At 38.8% G+C, this 27,627-nt stretch overlaps 1 protein-coding gene across 5 annotated transcripts; it reads right to left on the bottom strand.

Moving 5' to 3' along the window:
• Nucleotides 1-628: 628 nt before the first annotated feature.
• Nucleotides 629-26,993, bottom strand: LOC134820054 (kinesin-like protein KIF17). 5 transcript variants are annotated; one of them, XM_063830235.1, is made up of 36 exons: nt 26,726-26,993; nt 26,341-26,538; nt 25,965-26,136; nt 25,706-25,833; nt 25,381-25,520; nt 25,079-25,216; nt 24,733-24,939; nt 20,525-20,697; nt 20,265-20,335; nt 19,916-20,094; nt 18,868-19,056; nt 18,458-18,649; nt 17,388-17,495; nt 17,198-17,287; nt 16,915-17,026; nt 16,595-16,698; nt 16,327-16,473; nt 15,936-16,103; nt 15,586-15,678; nt 15,344-15,424; nt 15,017-15,145; nt 14,824-14,892; nt 14,516-14,647; nt 14,093-14,188; nt 11,908-12,031; nt 9,900-10,076; nt 9,065-9,252; nt 8,852-8,912; nt 4,613-4,719; nt 4,253-4,327; nt 3,980-4,132; nt 2,939-3,067; nt 2,376-2,543; nt 2,014-2,169; nt 1,494-1,635; nt 629-1,315 (listed from the first exon to the last, which is right to left on the bottom strand). In XM_063830235.1, the coding sequence occupies exons 1-36, from the start codon at nt 26,979-26,981 to the stop codon at nt 1,191-1,193; spliced, it is 4,977 nt and encodes a 1,658-aa protein (XP_063686305.1). In that variant the 5' UTR covers nt 26,982-26,993; the 3' UTR covers nt 629-1,190. The 5 variants fall into 5 exon arrangements, with proteins under 5 accessions (XP_063686305.1, XP_063686309.1, XP_063686306.1 ...); XM_063830239.1 differs by having other exon boundaries at nt 9,065-9,237; XM_063830236.1 differs by having other exon boundaries at nt 19,916-20,085.
• Between the last annotated feature and the right edge of the window lie 634 nt (nt 26,994-27,627).

The following is a 27,627-nucleotide window of genomic DNA, read 5'->3' as shown; positions in this document are numbered from 1 at the left end:
CAGTTGTCTTAAATTTCCCACTACAGGGGATCAGACGTTATTTTTTTAATTATGAGGCGAACATTTTGCAAAAAACCGAGAAGTCTTTATGCATCAGGGACAAAATCAAAAAGGATTTCGCGATTATTTTGGCCAAAATTTGCGATAGCTCGATTTTTAACAGACTATACATTAAACTATACATAAAATTTGTCGCAAATAATGGGAAAAATCGAGATTCCGTACATGCCGCGATTTCCTTTTGTCCCTGCTATGCATAGCTATGTTTGGTCCAATTTCACAACTTTTACTTCATGTTTGGTCCAATTTCACAACGTTGGGAAATTTTTAGTTATAGAAGTATAACTATAAGGAGTCGTAATTCTCCGTTAAACTACAGGTTATAGTGTTTAGTTCATGTTTTGGTCGTTAATATATATATAATATAATTTAAAAGCTAATTTGAAAAAAGTGGTGCTGATTGCTTCACTTAACGTCTGGGAAGCTAAAAATTAATTATTACTATTAGGACTAGGAGTCATGCAAGAGATTAGGGAAATAGCAATGATATCCTTTACAAACAATTCCTTATGTGACAAATCACAAACGAGACATAAATTTCAAATCTGATAAACTAGTTAAACTATAATTTCGATTTCAAAATCAACCATGAAAATAAATCAATTTTGCCATTTACTGTTCACAATATTTACAACATTATTATTTACAAATATTCGACTAATTTTCTGGTTTGCGTCATACTGATACATCACATTATTGGTCTAAAAATGTAATACATAATTTAGTTGTCTCTAGTAATCACTGTGAACTGTGAAGCACTGAGAACGCCTCAAATTATTTCTGTTAGGGTAAGTATCTTAGACTTAAGTATCTGTATGTTAAGGTTGTCCCCCTTATTAATAAAAATATCTTCACTTCAAGAAATTGACTTAACAACTGTCTCAACTGCAATGGATTCAAACTGTGCGGTTATCAACATTTTAAGGTTATTAATTTCAGGTCCAACACGCAGTCACGCCTAAGCCGGTCACTACTGGTTCAATCACAGGGAGCTCATTTAAATTTAATCTCGTTAGATAGAACGAGCTTCAAAGATAACAAAATTGAAATCAGTACCACGAACGCTCCGATATTAAACCTGGCGTCAAGTATTTTTATACCTCAACCCCAGAAGAAATCTTAATCTAATCTCAGAAGTTCTGTTTGTTCCTACTTCTCTTCTTCCTCTTATCTATGGGATCTAGAACGTTCCTGGGGCCTCTCCCTAGCACGTCGTTATCATCCAGAAAGTTTCTGCTCCCTCCGTGCCCCCCGCCTGAAGTAATGCAGGAATTAGGAAAGGGAATAGGTTTTCAGAATACACTTTGATCCGTGCGGTTATGTGTCAGCGTAACGTTTAAATAAGTTTATAAATTGGATAAAATGTATTGAGCGGGTAAAAGTAGTGGACGGTATTTATGAGGCCTCTAGTGTAGAGCTAGTTTTATTCTAACCGTTGTACAGCTTGTTCTCCTGAAGCAGCCGCTGTGCTCGGGTAGACTTGAAGTAGTCTGAATTCTCAGTTGAAGCGAGCTTTGCTCTGATCTTCATGTCGTCTGGGAGGTCCATATAGGCTGGCTGGATGCCCGAGGAGCTCTGTGGGGAGAAGATATTGTTTGTTGGGCTCCAACTTTTAAATGTTTTAAGCTAAATTTGAACTGCAGTGATAGTATTCTCCATCATCAAACTGTCTCACTGATTATAATATTGAATGTGTGAATCGTGTTAGAGACGGTACAAAGTCATTTTATGGTTGCAATACAACAATAAATAGGACTCCAAAGTCCAAACCGAAGAAGAAAAAAACAAAACAAACATGTTAATTCGATCCCTAACCCATGGGGACCCCATTGATTTGGGATCTAATGAACCTGTTTGTTTTGTTTTTTGCGATGGAGTCCTAAATTGTTACAGTAAAAACATAAGATAAAAAGATATAGTTAAAGATAAAAAGATGTAGTTCCAACTGTTCACCTTGTGAGAAGGAATATCTGCAGGTGTGGGTAGCTTTGTTCTTGTTATCATGACAGGAGGAAGTAACCATGAACCTGTCTCCGGGCTCCATTTACAGTCCCTCTTTATGGCATCCAGGTTGTAGTAGTTGCTGTCTCGACGCAGCAGTGGTTGAATCTGAATGTTGATAGTTTAAGTTTAAGTTTGTTGAATTAATTGTTAAACAGACACAGTGAGAAATTAAGATTATTGGATTCGTATTTTTTAGAGAACTATAGTTTAACAATAATTAAATACAATTGTAACACATTTATCATTTTGAACAGGCAGTTCATTATTTCATTAAGAAATGACACGTAACCTGGTACTGATCATTGTCCTACCTGATCTAGGATCTGCTGTAATAGTTTAGATTCCTGACTCTGTTGACGAATGGAGTCCAAATAGTCTTCTCGCTGTGTCTGGAACTCTTCAGTCAGATCTTTTATCTCGTTCACTTTCTCTTCGTACTTCTCCTTTATTCTTCCGACCTTTTTGTTGCGGACCTCGACCTGTGCAATGTGGCGATTGTTAGCTGCTACTAGTTTATTGCATCTAAATATACGTTACTAAGCTATGTGTAATCATTTCATTCTTATATTATGTTCAAAAGATGCTGCAATTAAGCTTATCCAATTCATCGCAAAATCCTAAACAGTAGAACTGAAAGCCAAGTACCTTTAAAAAAAGTTTATGAAGAAAAAAATATTTGGGCAGAGTAAAATTCTAAACCTTCGATCAAGTTCTCACTAGATTGTGGGCCCAGTTTAAGTTTATCTCCTGTCGTGAGTATTTAACTAAAAGCTTAAAAGGGTGAGATATCGTTGCTTCAAATTATAATCAAATTATGTTTACTTTCTGTCACCCGAAAGTTATACAACATTTTAAGATGCATCTCTAAACTAACCTCCTCCATCTGCAAGTTGAACAGCTCCTCAATGACCCCCTCATCGTCACCCTCCTCCATAGCACGTCTCAGCTTCCTTCTCTTCGCTTCCGCTGCATCTCTCCTCCTCTTCAATTTCTCCTTTATCTCCTGGGATTAAAGGGAGTTTTAATTATAGTTTCATTTTAATTATGTTTTGTAATACAAGGTGTTTACATTTAAACAGAAACTGTTTCTTCGCTAACAAGTGCAAAACTAATTTCGTACCAATGTTCTTTTAGAACATATTATTTCGAATTATAAACAAGAACTGGTGATCGTTCATATATAACGTATTAGAAATAATTCGGCCATTTAGGCCCCAACCCCCTTACATTTAATCGGCCTGAAGTTTGCACTGCACACTATTCTTCCATTAACACACGATTAAGAGTGTTTCCAAACCATCATCTCCAGACCTACCTTTTTAGAGGCTTTAACCTGGAGGTCTGCCCCAGACTGCACCGCGTTACCCTGGAGACCTACCTTTTTAGAGGCTTCAACCTGGAGGTCTGCCCCAGACTGCACCACGTTACCCCGGAGACCTACCTTTTTAGAGGCTTTAACCTGGAGGTCTGCCCCAGACTGCACCCCGTTACCCTGGAGACCTACCTTTTTAGAGGCTTTAACCTGGAGGTCTGCCCCAGACTGCACCACGTTACCCCGGAGACCTACCTTTTTAGAGGCTTTAACCTGGAGGTCTGCCCCAGACTGCACCATGTTACCATGGAGACCTACCTTTTTAGAGGCTTTAACCTGGAGGTCTGCCCCAGACTGCACCACGTTACCCCGGAGGCCTACATTTTTAGAGGCTTTAACCTGGAGGTCTGCCCCAGACTGCACCACGTTACCCCGGAGACCTACCTTTTTAGAGGCTTTAACCTGGAGGTCTGCCCCAGACTGCACCACGTTACCCTGGAGACCTACCTTTTTAGAGGCTTTAACCTGGAGGTCTGCCCCAGACTGCACCACGTTACCCTGGAGGTCTGCCCTAGACTGCACCACGTTACCCTGGAGACCTACCTTTTTAGAGGCTTTAACCTGGAGGTCTGCCCCAGACTGCACCACGTTACCCTGGAGCTCCTGCAACTTCTGTAGAGCAGCTTGGTGCATTCTGATTGCTTCCTCCTGGTCAGCGTCACTTATCTCTACAGCTGCTTCAGTTAGGGGCATCTCCTGTGGGCAGTTAATTGTAACTATCAGTGCACACTCGCAGTGAGGCTATAATTTACTGTTACAGTATGGTGAGAAACATTTATAGATATTTATGAAACTATCTATTTATTTGAAACCTACTTGCAGTCGCGGCATAGCTTTTCGTTTTGCGTTGACATCAGAGAGTTTTGAAGTTTTGCTGCGCATTCCTTTCAGCTGAGAAAAATTAGACCGGTCAAATAGCTTTAAAAAGGTACTACCACGGTATAATCACAAGGAGATTTCAGATATCAGTACCAATCCATTGGTAACTATGATCGGTTACCACTAGTTACCATTGGTTACCACTAGTTACTATAGGTTACCATTGGTTACTATCGGTTACCACTACTTACTATAGGTTACCATTGGTTACTATCGGTTACCACTAGTTACCACTAGTTACCACTAGTTACCACTAGTTACCACTAGTTACCACTAGTTACTTGCAGCCACTCCCACCTGATTGTTTGAGAGTTTCAGGGCTGCAATTTGGTTCTGGGTAAATAGCAGCTGTGCGATTTGGGACGGAACCAAGTCTTTAACCTCGTCTTCTGTTATTCCCAGTACTGAGGAATACATAGTACATTAAAACCCCGATTTACCGCGGAGTTTGGGGGAAAGGAAACATCCGCGGTAAATTGATGTCCGCGTTAAATCGGGGTTTTATTTGCTCCCCACTGCATCTGGTCCGAGTCTGTTAGCACAGATCACCTGGGAGTGGTAACACCATAAAACCGTTAATTGCCTGTCAGTGCTATATCACTGGGGGGTCGGTTGCTGTGGTGGCGAGAGGATGCATTTGCTGGGTGGTGCTTGGTGATGCTGTCTTGTGGCAGGGTCATCTGTGTGTCACCTACGGTTCACCATATTGTCCAAGTCTTGGTTGCCCTGTGTAATTGAGCATTTGCTTGGTGATCGTGTCTCAAACATGATCACTTACGGTTCAATTTTGATTCCCTAAGGGCTTCAGAAGCTCTGCATGCTTTTATTTTACGTACCGAACCTAACCACCAGCATGCTGGTGTCCGGACAGAGGGCTTACATTTTGATGTCGGTGCTGCCTCTGGATCGGGTGCGAAGGTCCGGCAAACCATCCACCTTAAATCAAACCGCTACAGAAACGTCTACAGTGTCATTCAATAGTATTATACGTGGAGGCGCAGGTGGAGTGATGACGGCGACTAGGCAAAGCCGAAAGGACCCTAGTAGCTTGATGTCTGTTTGCAACTCCCGTAAGAGCCGACGTAAACACTGTAAATACAGAATTCCTTCATCAGATTTATCATTTGTAAACAGACAGTCAAGTATGTCTAATCCTGTAAATATTGTAAAGAATCCTCTCTGTGTCAGTACATGGAATGTTACTTCTCTTGTCAGCAATTCCAGCAAGATGTATCAATTGGGAAAAGGGTTTGATGATTATGGACTAGAGCTCCTTGGGGTAACTGAAACACATATGGCTGGATCGGGAACTCAGACTTTGGGAAATGGCGCTGTTTTGGTGTATTCTGGCAGGAATGATGGGGTACGGAGAGAAGGAGTCGGTGTTGTACTGTCCAAAAAGATGAAGAATACTCTCATATCATACACCCCTGTATCAGGACGGGTTATGACTGCCCGTTTACATAGCAAACACATCAACATTAGTGTTACAGTGGTATATGCTCCAACTGAGGATGCAGAGATCAGTTTAAAAGACTCATTCTACAAGGAATTGAATGATGTTCAATCGGGACTACCTGGTCATGATATAAAAATAGTTTTAGGAGATTTTAATGCTCGTGTTGGAAGGGACACTGATGCTCACCCTGGTGTTATAGGAAAACACTCATATCACACAGAATCCAATGATAACGGAAAACGGATGCTAGATTTCTGTACTATGCACCAGCTGACGATCGGAGGCACACTTTTTGAACACAAGGATATTCACAAGACAACATGGAGATCCCCAAATGGTAACACCGTCACTCAAATTGACCATATTTGTATTTCAACGAGATGGAGCCATTCATTGCTTGATGTCAGGAGCATGAGAGGAGCAGATATAAATACTACTCACTACCTGGTAAGAGGATATGTATCTATTAAGCTTAAGTGTCCACAGAAAAGAAAGAAGCGTGTAAGACAGCCTGCTTTAGAGAACTTGCGTGATAGATCTAAGAGCCAGGAATATAGTAACAAAATAGCTGAAAAATACTATACCAACGATCAGGAGCTTGGAAACTCTCCTTTAGAAGAACAATGGAAGAAATTGAGAGACATTATAACTGATATCTCGTTTGAAGTTCTGGGTGAAAGAGGCCGGAAAAAGAGAACAGAACATCTCTCAAAGGATACTAAGAATCTCCTAAAAGAACGAGGTGAGATTAAAAAGAAACCTAGTACTGCTGAGAATCGTGCTAAGTACTCGCAGATTAACGGTCTTGTTAGGCAGAACTGTAAAAGAGATGATAATGCCTGGGCTGTTAGAGTAGCTGAGGAATTGGAAGAGGCTGCCAAGCAGGGTCAACAAAGAGATGTTTGGCAGAAAATAAAATCCCTTACAAACAAGAGAGTAAACAGATCTGCGGCAGTGCGGGATAAGAATGGGACACTTATATCAGATCCCGAAGCTCAGTCACATCGCTGGGCCGAATATTTTGAAGAACTCTTGACGCCAGCAGCAGATGCGGTGGATTTCTCTCTATTGGATGAGGACGAAAAGGTACTTTCTTTTGAATATCTTAGTAATGATGATGAGCCACCGTCCTTGTTTGAAATTGAGGAAGCTATCAAGAAGTTGAAGAACTACAAAAGTGCTGGAATTGATGAAATTTCAAATGAGCAGTTAAAGTACGGTTCTCCTGGACTTCTGCCTTGGTTAAAAGATTTGTTTGAAACTGTATGGAAAAGTGAGGATATTCCTAGTGATTGGAGGAAAGGAATCATCACCATCATCCCAAAGAAAGGGGACCTCACATATTGCAACAACAACAGAGGGATAACTCTACGCTCCACCGTATCGAAGTTATTTCAAATCGTGTTGTTAAAAAGACTAAGTAATGGGCTTGAAAAGTTACTTAGAGAAAATCAGTGTGGTTTCAGGAGAAACCGTTCTTGTATAGATCAGCTATACTCCCTTCATTGTATAATACACAATTGTATAGAATTCAACGTCCCTTTGTATATAAACTTTATTGATTTTAAAGCTGCTTTTGATTCAATCAATCGTGACTTTATTTGGAAAGCTTTTGAACATTATGGTCTTCCAACAAAATACATCAATGTTTTCAAAGCGTTCTTTAGAGCAACTGAAAGTGCAGTTCGTGTCAATGGGGAATTGACAAGATGGTTTGATGTCGATTCGGGGACTGGACAAGGTGATGTGCAAGGGCCTCCCATTTTCAACCTTGTACTTAACTGGGGATTAGAACTTGCCGAGAAGTTTAAAAATATATCGCGTGGTTTTACTCTTCAGTACAGACAAAGTTCCAGACAACCGGAAAAATGTGTCATTGATTTGGACTATGCTGATGACATAGCAGGCATGGATGACACTGTCGAGGGACTGCAAGAAACAACGGACAATATTGCGAAATACTGTGGGCTTGGGGGTTTAAAGATGAACGCAAAGAAAACAGAGATCATGGTAATTGGGAAAGATACGTCGCAGCACCCACTCCCAGAGAATAGGACCATAGATATTACTGTCGATGGAAACTCTGCAAAGCAGGTCACTCAATTCACTTATTTGGGTGCCAAAATTACATCGGATGGCAAGATCGATAAAGAAATAAGTGTCAGGATTGGAAAAGCAACCGGAGCTTTTAACCAACTCAATAACATTTGGAAGAATAAGAACATAAGCATTAACAACAAAGTGCGAATCTACATCGCAGCTGTTCTTACCATTCTGACCTATGGAAGTGAGATATGGAACACGACTCAAGTGCAGACAAGAAGATTAGAGTCTTTCCATCAGTACTGCTTACGCAGAATCCTGAGAGTGAGGTGGTTCCATCGAGTAAGAAATGAAGATGTTTTAAGAAGGGCTTCAATAACTGCTCTTACTGACATAATAGCAACAAAACGGCTACGTTGGTTTGGACATGTCAGTAGAATGCCTGAAGATCGGTTACCTAACTATCTACTTGAATGGAAACCGAAGCATGGGAAACGATCAAGAGGCAGGCCTAGGAAGAGCTTAAATGATGTATTTATTGAAGATGCTGAGCAGAGATTGGATCGTAATGGACTCACGATTGATTGTATGAGAAGATTGGCTGCAGATCGAAAAGGATGGAGAAATATTACCCGCCGAAGTTGTATAATACAAAGTAATGACGCAGATGACGCAGACTAATCCTTTTGGATGGAGATCTCGCCATGTAACATGTAACATGTAACATGTATGTATGTATTTGGTTTAGTGTTTACATTATGTATGTTAAGCCCCTTAGTATTTGGGAAGGAAATGGCATGTAAATTGTGATTTGCGGTAATTCGAGGCGAGGCATATCGGTGTTTTACTGTACTATGTTTGCAGTGCACTACTAAAGAATGTTTGTTCATTCTGGGTTCTCATCAAGACCAAAATAATATTCTTCTCAAGTGAGATTAGCGTCTCATAAGAGCGGTGAATCTAAAATTATAACTGTTAAAGCTATCAGGAAACAGAAATAAATGATAAAGTAGAGAAATAAAGAATTAGCTTACATGAAAGCTGTTCTTCTGTCAGTACAAGAGATTCCAACTGTGACTTTGATAGCAAACTTGCCTTGAAATAAGAATTTCTTGCTCATGAATATTCTTAAGTTCATGAGAAAACAAGGACTTCACTTTTTTCAACTTCAAAGAAAGAAACACAAAGTTATTATTGAAAGAACGTTATTAATCAAAAGTCACGAATCAACAACTAAATTACATTACCTGCTCTGCAGTCAGCCTGATGAACTTAGCTTTACTCGTCTCCTCCTCAGGACCCCTTACTTCTTCCTCCTCCTTCCTATCTTTCTCCTTACTCTCCTTCTCCTTAATCTCCTTCTCCTTGCCTCCTTTAGTTCGCCCTTCCTTGGCAGCTTGTTTAGAGACAGGGATTACTCCTGTGAGTCTGAGCACTGAGAGGAGGCTTTGAGAACATCACATTACATCACAGTCACGCGTATAAGGTATCACATTACATCACAGTCACGGATATAATGTATCACATTACATGACAGTCACGGGTATAATGTATCATATTACATCACAGTCACGGGTATAAGGTATCACATTACATCACAGTCAAGCGTAGAAGGTATCATACTACATCACAGTCACGGGTATAAGGTATCACATTACATCATAGTCACGGGTATACGGTATCACATTACATCATAGTCACGGGTATAATGCATTGGGCATAGTAACAGTCAAAGGTCACGGTAACGGTCATGGAAAAACTAGGGTTCACAATGAAAATCACACAAAATCAAAATCACAACAATTAAATAATAAAGAAGAAAGACTTATATAAATAGTCACTAGGTCACAGTCTCAGACAAACATGTCTTCAGTTATCATGATAACATTCAGTCTATTTGTTACGGGAGAGTAAAGTTAGCAAATCACTGCCACACATCACAATAAACTAATTAACTAATTAACTAGTTAACTAATTAACTAATTAACTAATTAACTAATTAACTAATTAACTAATTAACTAATTAACTAAATAACTAATTAACTAATTAACTAATTAACTAATTGTTCAGCCTTCACAAACCCTCTTCAAGAAGCCCCGTATTCTCCACCACCTCCAACGCTGCGTTAAGTTTCTGTTTCTGATCCTGCGACAAGAAGGAAACTTGTTGACCTGTTAGCGAGACTTGACTCAGCTGACTGGCGGTCAGTTGTAGACTTGCTATCTGATCACGTGATACAACGTCCGATCTGTCTAACCCTGAGGGGAGGTTTTTAGTAAGTCCGATCTGTCTAACCCTGAGGGGAGGTTTTCAGTAAGTCCGATCTGTCTAACCCTGAGGGGAGGTTTTTAGTAAGTCCGATCTGTCTAACCCTGAGGGGAGGTTTTTAGTAAGTCCGATCTGTCTAACCCTGAGGGGAGGTTTTTAGTAAGTCCGATCTGTCTAACCCTGAGGGGAGGTTTTTAGTAAGTCCGATCTGTCTAACCCTGAGGGGAGGTTTTTAGTAAGTCCGATCTGTCTAACCCTGAGGGGAGGTTTTTAGTAAGTCCGATCTGTCTAACCCTGAGGGGAGGTTTTTAGTAAGTCCGATCTGTCTAACCCTGGTCCCTGAGGGGAGGTTTTTAGTAAGTCCGATCTGTCTAACCCTGAGGGGAGGTTTTTAGTAAGTCCGATCTGTCTAACCCTGAGGGGAGGTTTTTAGTAAGTCCGATCTGTCTCACCCTGAGGGGAGGTTTTTAGTAAGTCCGATCTGTCTAACCCTGAGGGCAGGGTTTTAGTAAGTCCGATCTGTCTAACCCTGAGGGGAGGTTTTTTAATAAGTCCGATCTGTCTAACCCTGAGGGGAGGTTTCAGTAAGTCCGATCTGTCTAACCCTGAGGGGAGGTTTCAGTAAGTCCGATCTTTTTAACCCTGAGGGGAGGTTTTTAGTAAGTCCGATCTGTCTAACCCTGAGGGGAGGTTTTTAGTAAGTCCGATCTGTCTAACCCTGAGGGGAGGTTTTTAGTAAGTCCGATCTGTCTAACCCTGAGGGGAGGTTTCAGTAAGTCCGATCTGTCTAACCCTGGTCCCTGAGGGGAGGTTTTTAGTAAGTCCGATCTGTCTAACCCTGAGGGGAGGTTTTTAGTAAGTCCGATCTGTCTAACCCTGAGGGGAGGTTTTAGTAAGTCCGATCTGTCTAACCCTGGGGGGAGGTTTTCAGTAAGTCCGATCTGTCTAACCCTGAGGGGAGGTTTTTAGTAAGTCCGATCTGTCTAACCCTGAGGGGAGGTTTTTAGTTAGTCCGATCTGTCTAACCCTGAGGGGAGGTTTTTAGTAAGTCCGATCTGTCTAACCCTGGTCCCTGAGGGGAGGTTTTTAGTAAGTCCGATCTGTCTAACCCTGAGGGGAGGTTTTTAGTAAGTCCGATCTGTCTAACCCTGAGGGGAGGTTTTTAGTAAGTCCGATCTGTCTAACCCTGAGGGGAGGTTTCAGTAAGTCCGATCTGTCTAACCCTGGTCCCTGAGGGGAGGTTTTTAGTAAGTCCGATCTGTCTAACCCTGAGGGGAGGTTTTTAGTAAGTCCGATCTGTCTAACCCTGAGGGGAGGTTTTAGTAAGTCCGATCTGTCTAACCCTGGGGGGAGGTTTTTAGTAAGTCCGATCTGTCTAACCCTGAGGGGAGGTTTTTAGTAAGTCCGATCTGTCTAACCCTGAGGGGAGGTTTTTAGTAAGTCCGATCTGTCTAACCCTGAGGGGAGGTTTCAGTAAGTCCGATCTGTCTAACCCTGAGGGGAGGTTTCAGTAAGTCTGATCTGTCTAACCCTGAGGGGAGGTTTTTTGTTGTTGATACAAACAAATTTATTGAACCTTAGCTATAATCTTATGCATAAGATTATAGCTAAGAGCACAAGTTTCAATATAAATTTTCATTACACCACCCTTGTTACCATTTCTCTTCGATACGGTTCCCAATTTGATCGTTCCCTACAGCAACAAAAAAACCGAAAAGATGAGAAAAGTTTCCCTTTGTAAATTTGCGATCGACAAATGAGCGTAATCACCATAGGCATAGATTGAGTCCCGAAAATATCAATAATTTCCTAAAATAATACCTAGCTGAGCGAACTGAGATTGAGTAAGTGTAAGTTTAGCAATCTGTTCCTCTGATACCATCTGGATCTGGTCAACTGTCAGTTGCAGGAGTCCAGCTTCCTCGTTAGTGTTCAGGTACGCCAGCTGAGATATTAGTGTTTTATTTTATCCAGTGTTATGAATTGTGTGATAGTTATATATATATATTTAATACTTTCAACACTACTATATAACAAATAATTTGAGGATGACTGTAAAGGTACATTTTACCGACATTTGAAGTCAAGGCGTTGTTTTACTGATAGTTGTGGCTAACTAATAATATATATACTTATTTTCCTTTCCTAGTTTGTAAGTTATTTTAAAGATTTGTGTATATTCCAGTTGCTTTTAGAACAATTTTATCTCAGATAACGATGTTTAATAAAATGATGCAAAGAACTATTTCGAAGATCTAATCAACACCGACTTTTAATGTGTAGGAGTACAGCAACAAAATATATATATATATAATATATACAAATTGAAACGACCGGTTTCAATTTGTATCTAGCTCTCGGCTTGCCGATTAGGCACTGTCAGCAGACGACGCCACCCACATTTATATATGTCAACGCAGCAAATTTACGAGAAAATCATGCTGCTTATTGTTTAAGATGCAGAACAGGGCAAAATTACTGGCTATAGAACATCTTACTGTATATAAAGCGAGACGATATATATAGGTAATATATACTATATATTATATCCGTACCATATTACTGACATCACGGCATCATGATCAAATTTAACACGACTTTCCGCAAAATCCGAAAAAGATATAAAACTGAAACTTTTTTGACTGGTTCTAATGCTTTAATGGCCTTCAAATCAGCATGAAAAAATAAAAAATTGGCCAAGGAATAAGAATTTTAGTGCCCAAAATTTGTGGTGTCAAAAACGCGAATTAAATAGGTAATAATTATTTTGGTCTCTTGACACCACCAGGGTTAGACGGGTTCCTGCTAGAAATACTAATATACAGATAGATTGAGTAACCCACGAAAAACCGGCCGCTATCAAACAACTTTTCAGCTCATTGTTTGATATGTAAACGATCAAAATACAGGCACTTGCCGAATGACCATGAGTGTGAGTTTGTAAACTGTAAGCATCTACGACTAAAGATACCAGGAGAGATTGAAACGGAGAAAACGTGAGAGTAGAACGTAAAATTCGCAAAAACATCATTTTACTGGCGGTGTCAAAACATTAAACAGGGCAAGTTACTATTCGGTACACAATAAACAAAAAAAACAGGGCAAAATGTCTTTCGGCAACACAATAGAATTACACGTAAAATTTCGGCCTAAAATTTCACGGTTTATCAACTGAAACAGTGAGCAATTATAGAAATTGCGAACATTTATTAATACTAATAGAGATTAAAGACTCAGACTTTAAGTCGCCACGAATTTTGTAACCATAGTAACAGTATGTCACGTGTTCAATATGAGCCGATCATGCGCCAGCCATGCGTGATATAGGGGCTAAGGGCCGGAGGTGAGCTGATACTTTCTCTGTGTTACTAATACCTGGGAATTATTAAAGTGTAGTGTTGCATAATATGGGGATACTGCAGCTGTGTATCAATCATCATAAATATGGTAAACGTGCCAACTGTTATGCATTGCAATCGTTCATTAAATATTAGTTTAAAGTCACAAAATTTGACCTTCATCTGTGTGGAAATTTGTGTGTTTGTATATATTAAGATGCTACACTTAGCTACACTTATCTACACGTTGCCAGATTGTATCTCGTTCTCGCGGGCTACATTATGTCATGTAGTCCGGCGGGCTTAAATATGTCATTCGCTCGCGGGCTGTATCATCAGCGGGCGGAGAAATATCGGGCCCTCTTACTTAACTCGCTCTTACTTAACTATCGGGCTGCGCGGGCCCGCTGCAGTAAAAAGAGCCCGCTGGTGGATATAGTTATAAATTATTGTGTAATTAATTGATTATACGAGCAGATTATACATCTTATCAAAATGGTAAGCTAATAATTAAAACATGATCAATATCCAATTCCTCATATAATCGGCAATTTCTTTAACTAAGCAATACACTTATAATATAAATACGTTAAATATACGTTAAATATTGTTCTAAAAATAAAGGTATTTTATGTAATTAATAAATAAATAAAGTTAGTTTACTATACCTCTTGTACAGCACGTGATGTAACACTTGACATTATCATCTTCTGTTGACTGCTAAAACTAGCTAATTGGTTGTCTGACAACTTCAGTTGGATTATCTGAGGATTATATTTAATATATAATATATATATATAATATTTATATTTAATTGTGTCATTTGGTGAGGATTGTCCAGTCACTCCAGATGAATATTTATTAGGTTAGAGTTTCGTTTAAAATTTCGATTGCTTGTCACCATAAAATTAATTCAATGAAACTCATCATGACACGAAGAAATCTGACGAAGCTTTAAAAATTATCAGACAATCACCTACTAATTAAAATATGATTACCAATAATTCACAAAACTTATTTACAAAATCTATTTGCAAAATTAATTACCACCAATCAATCAACTAACCACACGATCATCACAATTTACTAACCTGTTGTCCATTGAGAGTGATAAGAGCTATTTCGTCGAGGGACACAGTTTGTCCCTTGACTAGTCCCAGAATATCACATTGTTCCGGGGTCAGGGTCAAACCGGATAGTTGTCTTGGAGACAAGGTTTTTATCTGAAGAGAGAGAGGATCAACTTAATGTTTTCATGGTTAACTGAATGGCACTCTTGTCTAAAACTGTTTATTTTCCAGCTTTTATTTTGGTTTTTTATTTTAGCATGATTTCTGACAATACATTGCAGTACTCTTTAATATTACATTTCAAGTATGTAAAGTAAACGATCTGTCACCTGGTTCTCAGTAAGTACCATCTCAATCTCCTCAAGGGGGGAGATTTCTTTCAACCTCTTCAGGGCATCCTGGGAGATTTGCCAAATGTCAGGGAAATATTTGATAATTGAGTAAATTCTTTTCTATACTTGTACATGTACGAGTTGTGTCTCAATATCTCAAACATCAAAGCATTCCTGCGATATAAAGTACCTGTTTAACAACGTTTTGCTTTGCAACCAGGGCTGTCTCCATCTGCTCCGGTTTCAGTAGAGTTTCCATACTATGTTGGGGGATATTCAGCTGAGCTATTTGTCCAGGTGTCAGTACTAACCCACCTAACTGTGGAAAGTGAGAGAGTGAGCGGGGTGGTTTTGTGTGATTAGTGACTACTATAATAATGTGAACACTTTCAAGTGAAAGTACTTAACCAAAAGTAGATTTTAAAGGTTGACAACCAGGGCTAATTAAACCAAGGCAAGATTTATTATTTACAGAATAGATATGAGATAAGTTGTGGGGAACTAGCACAATACTTACGTCTTCAGAGTCAAGTTGCCGGCCGGGCTCAATGTGCAGAGTCTCTTGTTGTTGTTTGGTTGGAGCTACACTCCCTCCGATCTGAAGGTATTTTAGCTTTAGAGGGGATGAAGTCTACAAATATGATGATGACATTTTGGAGCTATAAACAAACTAATATACTGAGATAAACGGCCAGGTTCAAATTACAAAAAACTAAAAAGGTTGAGCGCCCTTTCAACAAGATAATGAAATAACCCTACCTGAGCAGCTTGGTCGTGAGTGAGAACTAGGTGAGGTTCAGGACTACCTCTGTCTACAGAACATTCCAGAAGAGCTGCAGACTGCTTCTTTAACTGGAACACGTGTTGTAGTCACGAGTTAAGTTGTAGTCACGTGTTAAGTTGTAGTCACGTGTTAAGTTGTAGTCACGTGTTAAGTTGTAGTCACGTGTGTTGATAACAATGGTAGCAAGACTTGGTGTGGACGGAGGATAATTCTTATCAGGTAAAAAGCAATATTTTGAATATAAAATCGAAAAAATGAACCATCGACTCTCCGATTGACTATAATTATAATCAAAATTCCAATCCAGAATCTCAGCACAATTCACCTTCTTGACGATCTTTCCATGTTTCTCAATGCGCTTCACCTTCTTAGCCTTTATCTGCTGGATCTGTTCCTCTGTTAGAGACATCTGTTGTATCTCAATAGGCGTGAGGGTAAGAGGCTCTGCTAGATCTGGGTTTATTAGCGATACGTGTGCTGCTGATACTGCTACCTGAACACAACAGATTAATTATTAATGTTCATTATCAAACCCCCAATATTGTGTGGGTGGGAGAGATTAAACAAATTTACCCTAACCTTAAACAATTTCCTCTCTGAAGAGTTTACTTTCTAAAGTTTTTATCTCGATGCTAAAAAATATTCGTTTTTGCAATCTCCTTTACCAGAGTCTACACTGGGATTTTAGCATTTTCAGAGGCTTATAACCTTCAAACCTGAATTTTAGCGAGCTGCTCTTTCGTTATGGTAGCAGTTTCCGCGGGTGACAAGGTGACAGTTTTTGTCAGTCCCTCCTCCATATCTACCATTGTTGCTATGGCAACGTTCTCGACATACGTTTGAGTTTGTATGGAATTGCTGACCTGAGGATTTGAAACGATATCAATCAGGAGTCTGCAAAGCGGAAATACAAGGCAAGAGTGTTACAACTGAGAATTTGCGTTCAAGCACATTAATAAAAAAAAATACGAATTGTAACTTTACCTTTTTGCTCTGAGATTTTGTGAGAGATTCGTCACAACTCTCATCCACTTTAAGATGTTTTACTTGGTGGGGCAGAAGCGGTAGCTGATCTATGTCACTTACATCTACGAATAACAATAATGTTACACTAAATCTTACCTTACTTAAAGGTATTACTACTGGGGCAACAAGGAAGCTTGATACATTTAAAATCAATGCTCGTCACTTATCCCATCTCAATTCTCATAGCCAAATTTCTTGGTTGGAAAAATACTTCAAGCAAACATTTCATAGACAGAAAAAAGAAAGCTCGGCTTCCTCTCTGTCAACAGTTCCTAAACCTATGTTTGTGAAAGAGTCCTTGTACTCCTTTATAATCTTAGTCTGAACATCAGTTAAAGGAAGGGAGTGTACCAGCTCCGGATCTAACTGGGTCGCTTGTGAGGATGTTAACTGAAAAGAACGTTTGTCTGTACAATAACCAGATCGAAACAGCTGAAAAGTTAATGAACAGTGGATTCTTCAAAAAACAAAGCAGCTCTAAACATCTACTGATACTATAGATAACTAGTTACTTTTACTCTCAAAAATTAAAAATGGAGTTAAAGATAATCTATTCCTTACAGTGACAGTCTGGATGTCTTTTAGTTTGGGATCACTCAGCACACACATAAGCTCGTGTTTCTCCAATAGCTTGCTTACTTGTGTGGCAGTCTGAAATATTATTCAGTACAAAGATTGTTAATATTAAGTCTTCAATATTTGTACAAAACTGTGTTAGAAATACCCGTCCACCCTGTCCCTCAATATTTACCTCATATTGGTCCTCATCCATATCCGCTATCTGATCTTCAGTGAGCCTCAGCTGGGCAACTTGAGCTGGGCTGAGTTTTAGTTCACTAATCTGCTCCAGAGTTAGAGCCTGAAAATACTCGTTTATCAAAACTTCTTACTCATTTATTGTAATTGTTTTGTGAGTTTCTTTATTTCGGTGCAGTGATCGTTGAATCTGATAGTTTGGTTTTAGTGATATCACATAATATTAAGTTACATGTTAATGCAAAGAAATGTTACATTCTCGAGATCCATGATGTATAAAGTAATGTACTGTTGCCTAGAACTGTTCGATCAAAATTCAGATGGATCAGAGTTGGTTGTTTATAGTTTAATTAACTGTAGCGATATAATGTGTAAACTGTTCGTTTGGATCCTTCGCTGCGTTTTAGCTTAAACAGAAAGTCTAATTCATATCTGCCAGTCGCTACTTAAATGAACTTGTATCTTTTTCTTTCCAAAATAACAACACATTAGATACAAGCTATTTTGGCTACGCAGCATGCTGCGCGCGGCCAGTATCTGCTACAGTGAATGAGAGCGCTACTGAACTGCATGCTAATATTTTGTTTGGCGTGTGCGCGCTCCCTATAAGTTTAAGGTGGGCCCATGTACGACAATGCTGATATCCATGCTTGCCGATTGTCGCAGCTCACTCACATATTTAATATAATCATACAGTCCTACCGATTGACTAAAAAGTAAAACGTGGCCTTAACATTATCATATTGATAACAAGTAAGCAATGACGTGTGTGTGTGCGTGTGTGTGTGTGTGTGTGTGTGTGTGTGTGTCACGTTGTGTGTGGGAAGCTTATTTTAGCTTGTTGTGTCATTCATACATTGACATAATATAAATCTAATGGTCACCAATCTATCGTCACTCATAAGTCGTCACAAATCAATCATTTCATTCATTCAGTAATAATCCCAAAATTATTAACGTGTCATCACTAGCAGTTAACCTGGCTGTAAATAGCTGGCCATCAAAAGCTTGGAATTTAATCTACCAGCTGTTTCTCTCAGCTGTGGTATAATTCTTAAAACGTACCTGTGCAGTCTCGGCACCACCACAAGCTTTACTCTGTTCCTTACTGAGAGCCAGGGAACCTAACTGCTTGGACGTCAGGCTCTGAGCTTGATCAAATGTGAGTTTCAACGGTTTGGTTGTTTTGAGCAGGTTCACGTAGGAGAGAAGTTGGTCGTAAGCTAACTTCTCGCATTGTTCATCCAACATCGACAACTGAAATTTGTTGTGAGTTTTGTGAGAGTTCATTGTTTTACTGAACAAAAACAAATAATTTGGATGAAATAAATAATACATGTATTATCTATGTCTCGCTTGTACAATATGATTAAATAAAATAGTTCATACATATTGTCGATGACAAAGAGGGTGTTTATTGTCACTGAACATATATCTTAAAGCTCCTATTATTCTTAAAGCTCCTAATCACTTACCACGCTATCCTGATATGGAGACAGTTCCGCACGTTGCTCCTTAGTAAGGTCCAACTGGGCGATCTGTCCGGCGGAGAGCGCCAGACACGCAACATGGGCTGGAGTCACAGGACCATCGTAGCCCAGGATACGCACTTGGGAGGGGGTTAGCACCAGGTTTGATAGCTGCTTGGAACTCAACTTCTCAGCCTGTCAAGATACGAAGGTGCATATAATGTGGTTATTTAGTTATTATCAGGATATTATGTTGCAAGTGGTGATCATGTTTGCAAAACAGTCCTTTTGTCACCAATACAAACTCACTCCAAGATAAACATGCTCCTGTTCATTGTATTCCATATTAACCGTATCATGCTTGAAATGGTAACCTGCTGAATGCTGAGTTGTATGGAGTAGTCTAACCTTCTGAATGCTGAGTTGTATGGAGTAGTCTAACCTGCTGAATGCTGAGTTGTATGGAGTAGTCTAACCTGCTGAATGCTGAGTTGTATGGAGTAGTCTAACCTGCTGAATGCTGAGTTGTATGGAGTAGTCTAACCTGCTGAATGCTGAGTTGTATGGAGTAGTCTAACCTGCCGAATGATGAGTTGTATGGAGTAGTCTAACCTGCTGAATGCTGAGTTGTATGGAGTAGTCTAACCTGCTGAGTGCTGAGTTGTATGGAGTAGTCTAACCTGCTGAATGCTGAGTTGTATGGAGTAGTCTAACCTGCTGAATGCTGAGTTGTATGGAGTAGTCTAACCTGCTGAATGCTGAGTTGTATGGAGTAGTCTAACCTGCTGAATGCTGAGTTGTATGGAGTTGTCTAACCTGCTGAATGCTGAGTTGTATGGAGTAGTCTAACCTGCTGAATGCTGAGTTGTATGGAGTAGTCTAACCTGCTGAATGCTGAGTTGTATGGAGTAGTCTAACCTGCTGAATGCTGAGTTGTATGGAGTAGTCTAACCTGCTGAATGCTGAGTTGTATGGAGTAGTCTAACCTGCTGAATGCTGAGTTGTATGGAGTAGTCTAACCTGCTGAATGCTGAGTTGTATGGAGTAGTCTAACCTGCTGAATGCTGAGTTGTATGGAGTAGTCGACTGGTTCGTCGTACACTGGCTGGGGAGTGTTTACTGAGGATATGCTCTGAACATCCATAGTTTGGGACATAGTCTCAGAACCCTGACCCTCCGAACCATGGCTCTCAGAATATTGAGATCCTGGCGTCTCTTCTCCTGCTAATTCACCTAATTACTAATTAGTTAATTAATGTGTTAATTGCCAATCTAATTAGAGAATGCCTGTCGATGAAGCTTCAAACAACTTTATATCGCTTGTACATAAGTTAACTTTAAGTTCAAGTTAATATCATGACAATATAAAACCACCATAATATTATTTATCTTTAAAGACTAACCTAAAGGTGATGTTGCTATGGAAACACCGGATATAATGTCTTCTATCCCACCAACAAGAGGCGAAACAGCCCTAAAACAAAATATTGATATTCACTGTAATATCTAGTTTTAAAAGTAAAAAACATTCAGATTTCAGCCATGAATGTTACGTAGTAAGTCGTTAAATTTCATGTCTTTTTAGGCAAAAGAAATGTATGTTCACTTGAGACTCGAGTCTAATCTGGAACATTCAAATGAAAAGTTTCCTCTTTTAACTAACATATCAGAAGTTGTCATGGTAGATAAGGCAATAGTAGAGGATGCAATGGTAGAGGAGGCAATAGTAGAGGAGGTAGAATCAGTCTGTTGGAGTTTCTCATCGTATGATTGTCTCAATGTCTCCAACTCTTCGTTCAGCTTCATCTTCGTCATCTTCTCTTCTTCGTACTTTCTCTGGACAAATTTATATATATACATATTCTTTTTATTTTTATTAGATATAGGATGTAGCCAAGCACAACTTAATTTTAATTTTATTACATATATTATTAATTATATACTTTACGAGTTACGATCCTGTTTGATAATATTGTAGATTCTAGCAGGATGAAGATTAATCACTGTACACTCGAATTATATCAACTATCACGTGATTTACTTTAAAACTTTCTCTAGATGGCCCTGAGGGACAATTCAAACCCCTAACTCTCTACTCCAAACCCAACCCTAACCGTAACCGTAACACAATCCCTAACTGAAGCATATGCTAAAACCCTAACCCTAATGAGAAATTACACCAACTTTCTGTCATGTGATTTCATCTCCAGCAGCTCTATCACATATTATATTAAAAATAGAAAAATGTTGTTTACTTCTACCCATCTCCTCTGGCCAAGTGGCAAGTACCCTATGACATGTGGGGTGGTTCAGAATCAGCGTTCTACTCAATCATCTACTCAATCTGGTTTCAACTGTCGGGGGTCCTTTGAGAAAAACCTAAAAGTTCGAGAGTCGAGTGATTTAGCACGCTTAAATACACGTACGTATAATATTATAATTTTACCCCCGTACTTACCTCACTACTTCACTATGATAACGTGAGTTTCAGGAAAACGGACAAAGAGTAGAACAATCCGATCCAAAAGAATGCTGAATTCCAATGTACTAAGTACATTATGTGAGTTAAGAAATTCTTTGGAATCAGATATCAACATTATCTGCTTTGTCTTTTCGGTATCTTTGACGCCCTGTTTACTAAACGGCATTATAAATACCGTCGCTTTTTTGTTTTTCTCCAGTTAAGCTAAGATGGTAGAGTCGAACAATAAGACTTTATATGGTATAGAAGATCCTAACATCCGGTATTTCTGGGCAGGATACCATCTCGTTGTGTTCATTTCATCTCTAGTGGGGGATACGATAATCCTGGTAGCCTCGATAAAATACAATGCCCTGAAACTCTCACATTTCATCCTGGTAATCATCCAACATATAGCTGTCGCTGATTTGACTTTATCAGTGTTCTACACCTTCCCGGAGATGGTGTCCCTGATTGCAGACGGGTGGATCCTGGGAGATACGTTCTGCTACGTAAGAGATCCTATCTCCTATTATTGTGTCCCAGCCTTGTCACTTTTAGTTTGCTGTATGACTACCGGCAAGTGGATTCAAATAAAATATCCCTTTCGTGCTTGGACCTGGACTAGGGAGCAAGCTCAAAAGACCTGTGCAGCAATTTGGTTATTTTCTCTGATAGCTCCAGGGATCGTCATCGCTGTGGCGAGAAGAGATATCTACTTCGACTACAATATCTACAACTGTGTGTACATACACTTGGGTACTATACAAGACCACGCCCTCCTGATTAATGTTGCTTATGAGGTGTGCCTTGTCATTCCAAATATAGTTATCTTAGCAACCTCCGCCATGCTCTTGGTCGAGGCAAGGAAGAATCTAAGACAAGGAGAGAGTCTGAACTGGGGAGGAGTTTCAACTGTGCTGCTGACAGCTCTCAACTTCAGTCTTGCCGCCTTCCCGACAGTCCTCTTCATACTGTCCAAATATACCATCGGAATTTCATCCTTCTCTGTTGAAATTGAATTTAGGAGAGTTGCAGCTTTCTTGAAGCAGCTCGGCATAATGGCCAACATTTACATTTACACAATGACAGTTCCCAGTTTTAGAGAGTTTCTCAGTTCTAGGATGAGGTTTATAGCACGAGCTCTCTCCCAGCTAGCATCCCATCACACTGAACGGAGACCACTCCTGGAGGAGGACGTGAGAGATTTAGAGTAAAACTTATATAAGGACCAAACGGAGAAATGAGACTCATGATACCCTACAGTCCAGTCCTCGGATTGAACTGCACATTTGACTGAGGCACTGAGTTATGAGTTAGGACAATAAGGGACTGGTATGATGAGGACATATTACATTATCTCAGATTATAAACCGGTTATATAATCTATAATCAGTGATATTCAGGTTCTTTTCAATATTAGCTGCCGTCCTGAGGATACCTAGAAACAACAGATAACAAACACTATAATTAATCAAAAATACCATGTGACTTATTCATTATTGTAATTGAATCAATAATAATTTTCCTTTCGCTTGATTATTTAAAGTTAGTTTATTCGTTTATCATAATAAGTATCAAACAATTTGTTTAGCTGGTCTGAGAAGGAGTTTCATTTTTTATCCCTAGAATTATTATTTGATTGTCTGTGATTAGTATTAAAATGAGTTGATGATTTGAATGGAGATATTATGTTTGTTACTGAAGATGCATTTGAAAGCGTTTAGAATTTAAAATATTTGTGTTAACTGACTCAACCAATGAAATGTCTATCCGGCCCTTTAAATTGAGGAGTTTGAATATGTGGATTGGGCGACATCTGTCCGGCAGCGACATCTGTCCGACTCAGAAAATAGGTTATTTGGACAATAGTTTATGTCGGATCCTACCGTACGATTTTCTTAAAACTTTCCACAAAGTATGTTGGTTATAGGACGAATAATCTGTGTAAGTTTGAGCGAGTTTCTATGTGCCAAGTTTAAGTTATTACCTTAAACACAAAAAATATATCCAATTCGGTTGTTTCAGTGGTTCCAAAGCATATATCTGGAGATCCAACGATACGATTTTCTTGAAAGTTTCTAGATAGTAAGATAGCTTTAAGACAAATAACTTGTGCAAGTTTGGATAAATTTCTATGTGCCAAATTTGAGATATCACTTCAAATACACGAAAATAGTGCTGTCGGACAGATGTCGCTGTCGGACAGATGTCGTGTTACCGAATATGTGTAATTATATCCAAGCGATAATGGGTAAACTACAGAACACGTCCAGATAATAGTAATTGCGGCCTAGGATAATCCTTACATGATGGTTTACTGCAATTCATGATTAATTGTTGCGATATTAGCAATATGGTCAAACAATAAGAAAACCATAATGCTTACTGGCATGGACAATAAGTAACTTGAAGTTGATCAATCTTCGATTTAGATCCCAATTTAGAACGGTATACATTATACATTATACATTATACATTATACATTATACAAGTACATTATACATTATACATTATACAAGTACATTATACAAGTACATTATACAAGTACATTATACAATATACAAGTACATTATACAAGTACATTATACAAGTACATCTTACAAGTACATTATACAAGTACATTGAACCTTTTAATACGGCAAAACTATTTCCACGATGTTGACATGTTTTTTTTACTACAGAAATTTGTGCAGAAACATATCATGTAAGCGATGTGTGATGCATAACACAACCACAAACAATCATACTAAATTACTGTTTTTATTCAGTGAGAAACTGTTCAACTCACTTATCATTATTCAACTGGATTAGTAAATAAGTGTACACAAAACATAATTAATGAAAATTAAGACCTTTATGCGATTATCTATGGTTATACATAGAATTAATGGTCCAAACACTTATTACATGTCAGACTGATAATATCTAAATGACATTTAACCCACACTGCAATACTAACCGTAACAATTGAAGTCAGGATCCAACTACTAGAATAAGATTCAGAATATACAGATTCAGAGTACACGAATTCTTATGAAAGTGATAATAAAATCAGCGAACATACGCATAAAAACGATGCTAAAATGAAGATGCTCTGCTTAAATGCCCATTGCCCGGTCACTGCTTTAAGAAATCTCATTTTCGAGAAGAAATTGACACAATATATCAAAGATATAATGTACTATGCCTTAATGAATCGCATAGTACATTTTGAGGAAGTAACGAACTGATATATTAAAAGACACAATATTAGAGGGGTACTAAGATTGCATTTTCAAAGATTGCATTTTGCTTACACTTATACAGTTCCCGCACTGGGCGGAATAGTGTTTCAAGTCGGCAAATTAATTTTCATAGATAAAATCAACCTTATTATTACTAAATTCTTTAATGAGGTTTTCACTTACATTAAGCTCTGCTATCTGATCTTCATACTCCTGCTTTAACCGTAAATTCTCCTCAGAATCCGTCTCCTTGACGATATACTCAATCTCCTTGGTAACAGTCTGTTGTGACGTCACGCCGTCCACTGACATGGGGATCTTACCCTCCAACATTGCCTTAAGTCGGGATATTTCCTCCGCATACTCTCGGAGCAGTGCGTCCTTGGGATCCTGTGCGACACAATGATTAATAGTAGTAAATAAATTAAATTATCATGTAATTCATCTGACTAAAAAATCAATTAACTCTTTTTAGAAGGAACAAAAAACTACTCCTAATGCTCGAACACTGTACACTGTAACCAATAACCTCATTGATCTTAGGTTTGTTCTTGATGTTCTTGGCCCTGTTAGCGTATCTGAGTGTACTGAGCGTCTCATCATAGTTGTTATCGGCAGGACTTATACACGCCACCATCAGAGTCTTGGTGTTTCCTCCTAACGAGTCCTAGTGAAATGTTAAATGTTACAAGTTTTGAAGTACACAAGCACAACAGAGACTGTTGACAAGTTAAACTTTCGTTTTATCTCAAGCTCATCAAACAGATCTTTGCTGATTAATAAATCTATATTTAATCATAACTTTATCATGCAATTAGCTTGCTTCCGCACCTGTAGAAGCCTGGTAAGCTTACTGTCCCTGTAGGGAATATGTTTTGATTTCCCATCTACCAGAGCCGATATGACATTTCCCAGGGCAGACAAAGACAGGTTTATCTTGGTCGCTTCACGCAGTCTCTCTCCCGTGGCTCCTGGACAAATGATGACAGTGTAAAACGAATAACCTTGTACACGAAATTCGGGGACTTAAAATTTAATTTACGATAAATTGACTAATTATGAAAACTGCGTTAGGTCGGAATTTTTGAACAGCAATGTTGAGATCCTAGTAAAAGGACGCATTCATCTCAGGGGTTTCTTTATTTAAGGGTCAAACCTGTTTTTCCCTGCCGTTCAGACCCAGCCAGATCGACCAGATTTAATTTTCCAACTTTTATCTTCTCTTCGGTAGATGCCTCATCAGGTTCACACATCTCTATTCGTATTGCAAATATTGAATGTGACCTGCAGATATGTTTAAATATATATAATATATATAAGCATTAAATTTATAAATACATTAAGGGATAATACGGCCTTAAAATTATTGAAGGCGAGGAAAGACTGCAATTTACTCTCCATTCCGACTAAATAACCTTGAAGATTCTGCATTCATCAGAGTAGCTCCAGTGGAACGACTCATCCATCCTTTCTCCATGAGTTTAATACACCCTCCCATAGTTTTAACAATGTGCTGTGTTAGTCCTTGTGTGTAGACTCCTTTATCTGGCGATTCTCTTAGCTCTAATTTCTGTTTTACATCTTTACCTGCAAACAATTTCCAATTTAACCTTACATATTCTATTCTGTCTAGTCCTTAGTAATTATTGAGTACATTGTGTAACTGTAATACATTGCAACTTGAATTCCAGAGGTTTACAAGTTCATCAGCCACCGTAACTCCTGGCAAGTATAACCGTGTTTAGTAGTGGTGGGTGTAGGGTGATATGAATGAAATGGAAGTATCCCCACCCAAAAGGTCTCTGATCTCCTCATTGTAAATCTCAAGATAGGAAGCTTGTACAAGGTACTTGGTGTCTGCTTCATCCACATCAATTTGTTCGAAAATATGTTCAAAGGCTCGTGGGATGATGCCTCGCTGTTCTGGAGGATCAGTGATTCCTTGCATAGAGAATGATTTGCCACATCCTGTCTGACCATATGCAAACACTGAAAATAGAAGTTCAGTTTCAGTTCTGAATAAATCCATACATTAATTTTGAAGGGTGGCCCTTAAAAACTAACCATTTGTTAGATTAGAACAGGAATTGTTTAAGATAAACATAATAGTGCAATTAAATTTTTGAGAATGATGGTTGATTTTTTAATTGAAAAACGACCCACACCCTCAAAATACCTGTTCCGTTATATCCCTCTAAGACACCATCCACAAGGGCAAAACCAACATCTTCATAAATTTGTCTGGTTGTACTGTCCACAAAGTAAGCTCCGTCAAATGTAAAGTTTTTAGGCTGTGCACTCTTTTCATCTGGTTTGAAGATAGAGACTTTGTTTGTTGTGTCATCACATTTGATACATGCTTTGCACTTCAAATTGTTCTCTCGTGTGTTCATAGGACGACATCTCACGATAACCTTCACAGACTCTGCCATGCTGAAATAAATTATAATTATGATGAACTGCAGGATGACATAGACTTAACTTCACATTAATACTGGGTCAATAATTACAACAGTCATTAAACAACCTGAGCACTGAAAACGTTATTTCTTTCCTTTGAGCACCAGGTAATACTTTTAGGGTGTCTGTGGATATTGACAACTATACGCCTTCAATAGCCGCCACTGGCTTAACCCATGCATGAAAAGACATGACAAGATCAAAGCAATATCACTGCAGAATAATAATTCTCCAGTCATTAAAATTAGCTAGTCTTTAAGTATGATTAGCAGCTAATTAATTGGTAGATGGCAATGCACTTTGCACAAACACCAAATATTGGGTAGACAGACTATTTAACTATTTAAAGCAGTTTTAATGTCAAACCATGATAAACTTTGTTTTACTGAATGATCATCATTTTGGTACCGAATTCCTCCTACCGATATACCACGTACTACGTAGCTTACTTTTACAAATAAGAAGTAAAGTAATATAAAGTGAATATAATCTTGGGGTGAAATCGGGAGGGACTTCATAAAAATATAGTATCCTGGATAAAACAAAAATGTATTCTTATTTTTAAACTTTAGTAGATATATTTTTGATGATGTGTGATGATGTTTGTGTCATTATATT

The sequence above is a fragment of the Bolinopsis microptera genome, chromosome 8 (assembly GCF_026151205.1).
Source record: "Bolinopsis microptera isolate Bmic1 chromosome 8, MBARI_Bmic_1.0, whole genome shotgun sequence".
NCBI lineage: Eukaryota > Metazoa > Ctenophora > Tentaculata > Lobata > Bolinopsidae > Bolinopsis > Bolinopsis microptera.
This window is presented reverse-complemented; position numbering and strand designations above follow the sequence as displayed.

Coding starts and splice junctions, on each gene's coding strand:
- LOC134820054 (XM_063830235.1), bottom strand. CDS start 26,981: ATGGCAGAGTCTGTGAAGGTTATCGTGAGATGTCGTCCTATGAACACA. Junction 26,539..26,725: donor AGAGGGATATAACGGAACAG/GTATTTTGAGGG, acceptor TTCTATTTTCAG/TGTTTGCATATGGTCAGACA. Junction 20,698..24,732: donor ATCAGATAGCAGAGCTTAAT/GTAAGTGAAAAC, acceptor AAATTTGTCCAG/AGAAAGTACGAAGAAGAGAA.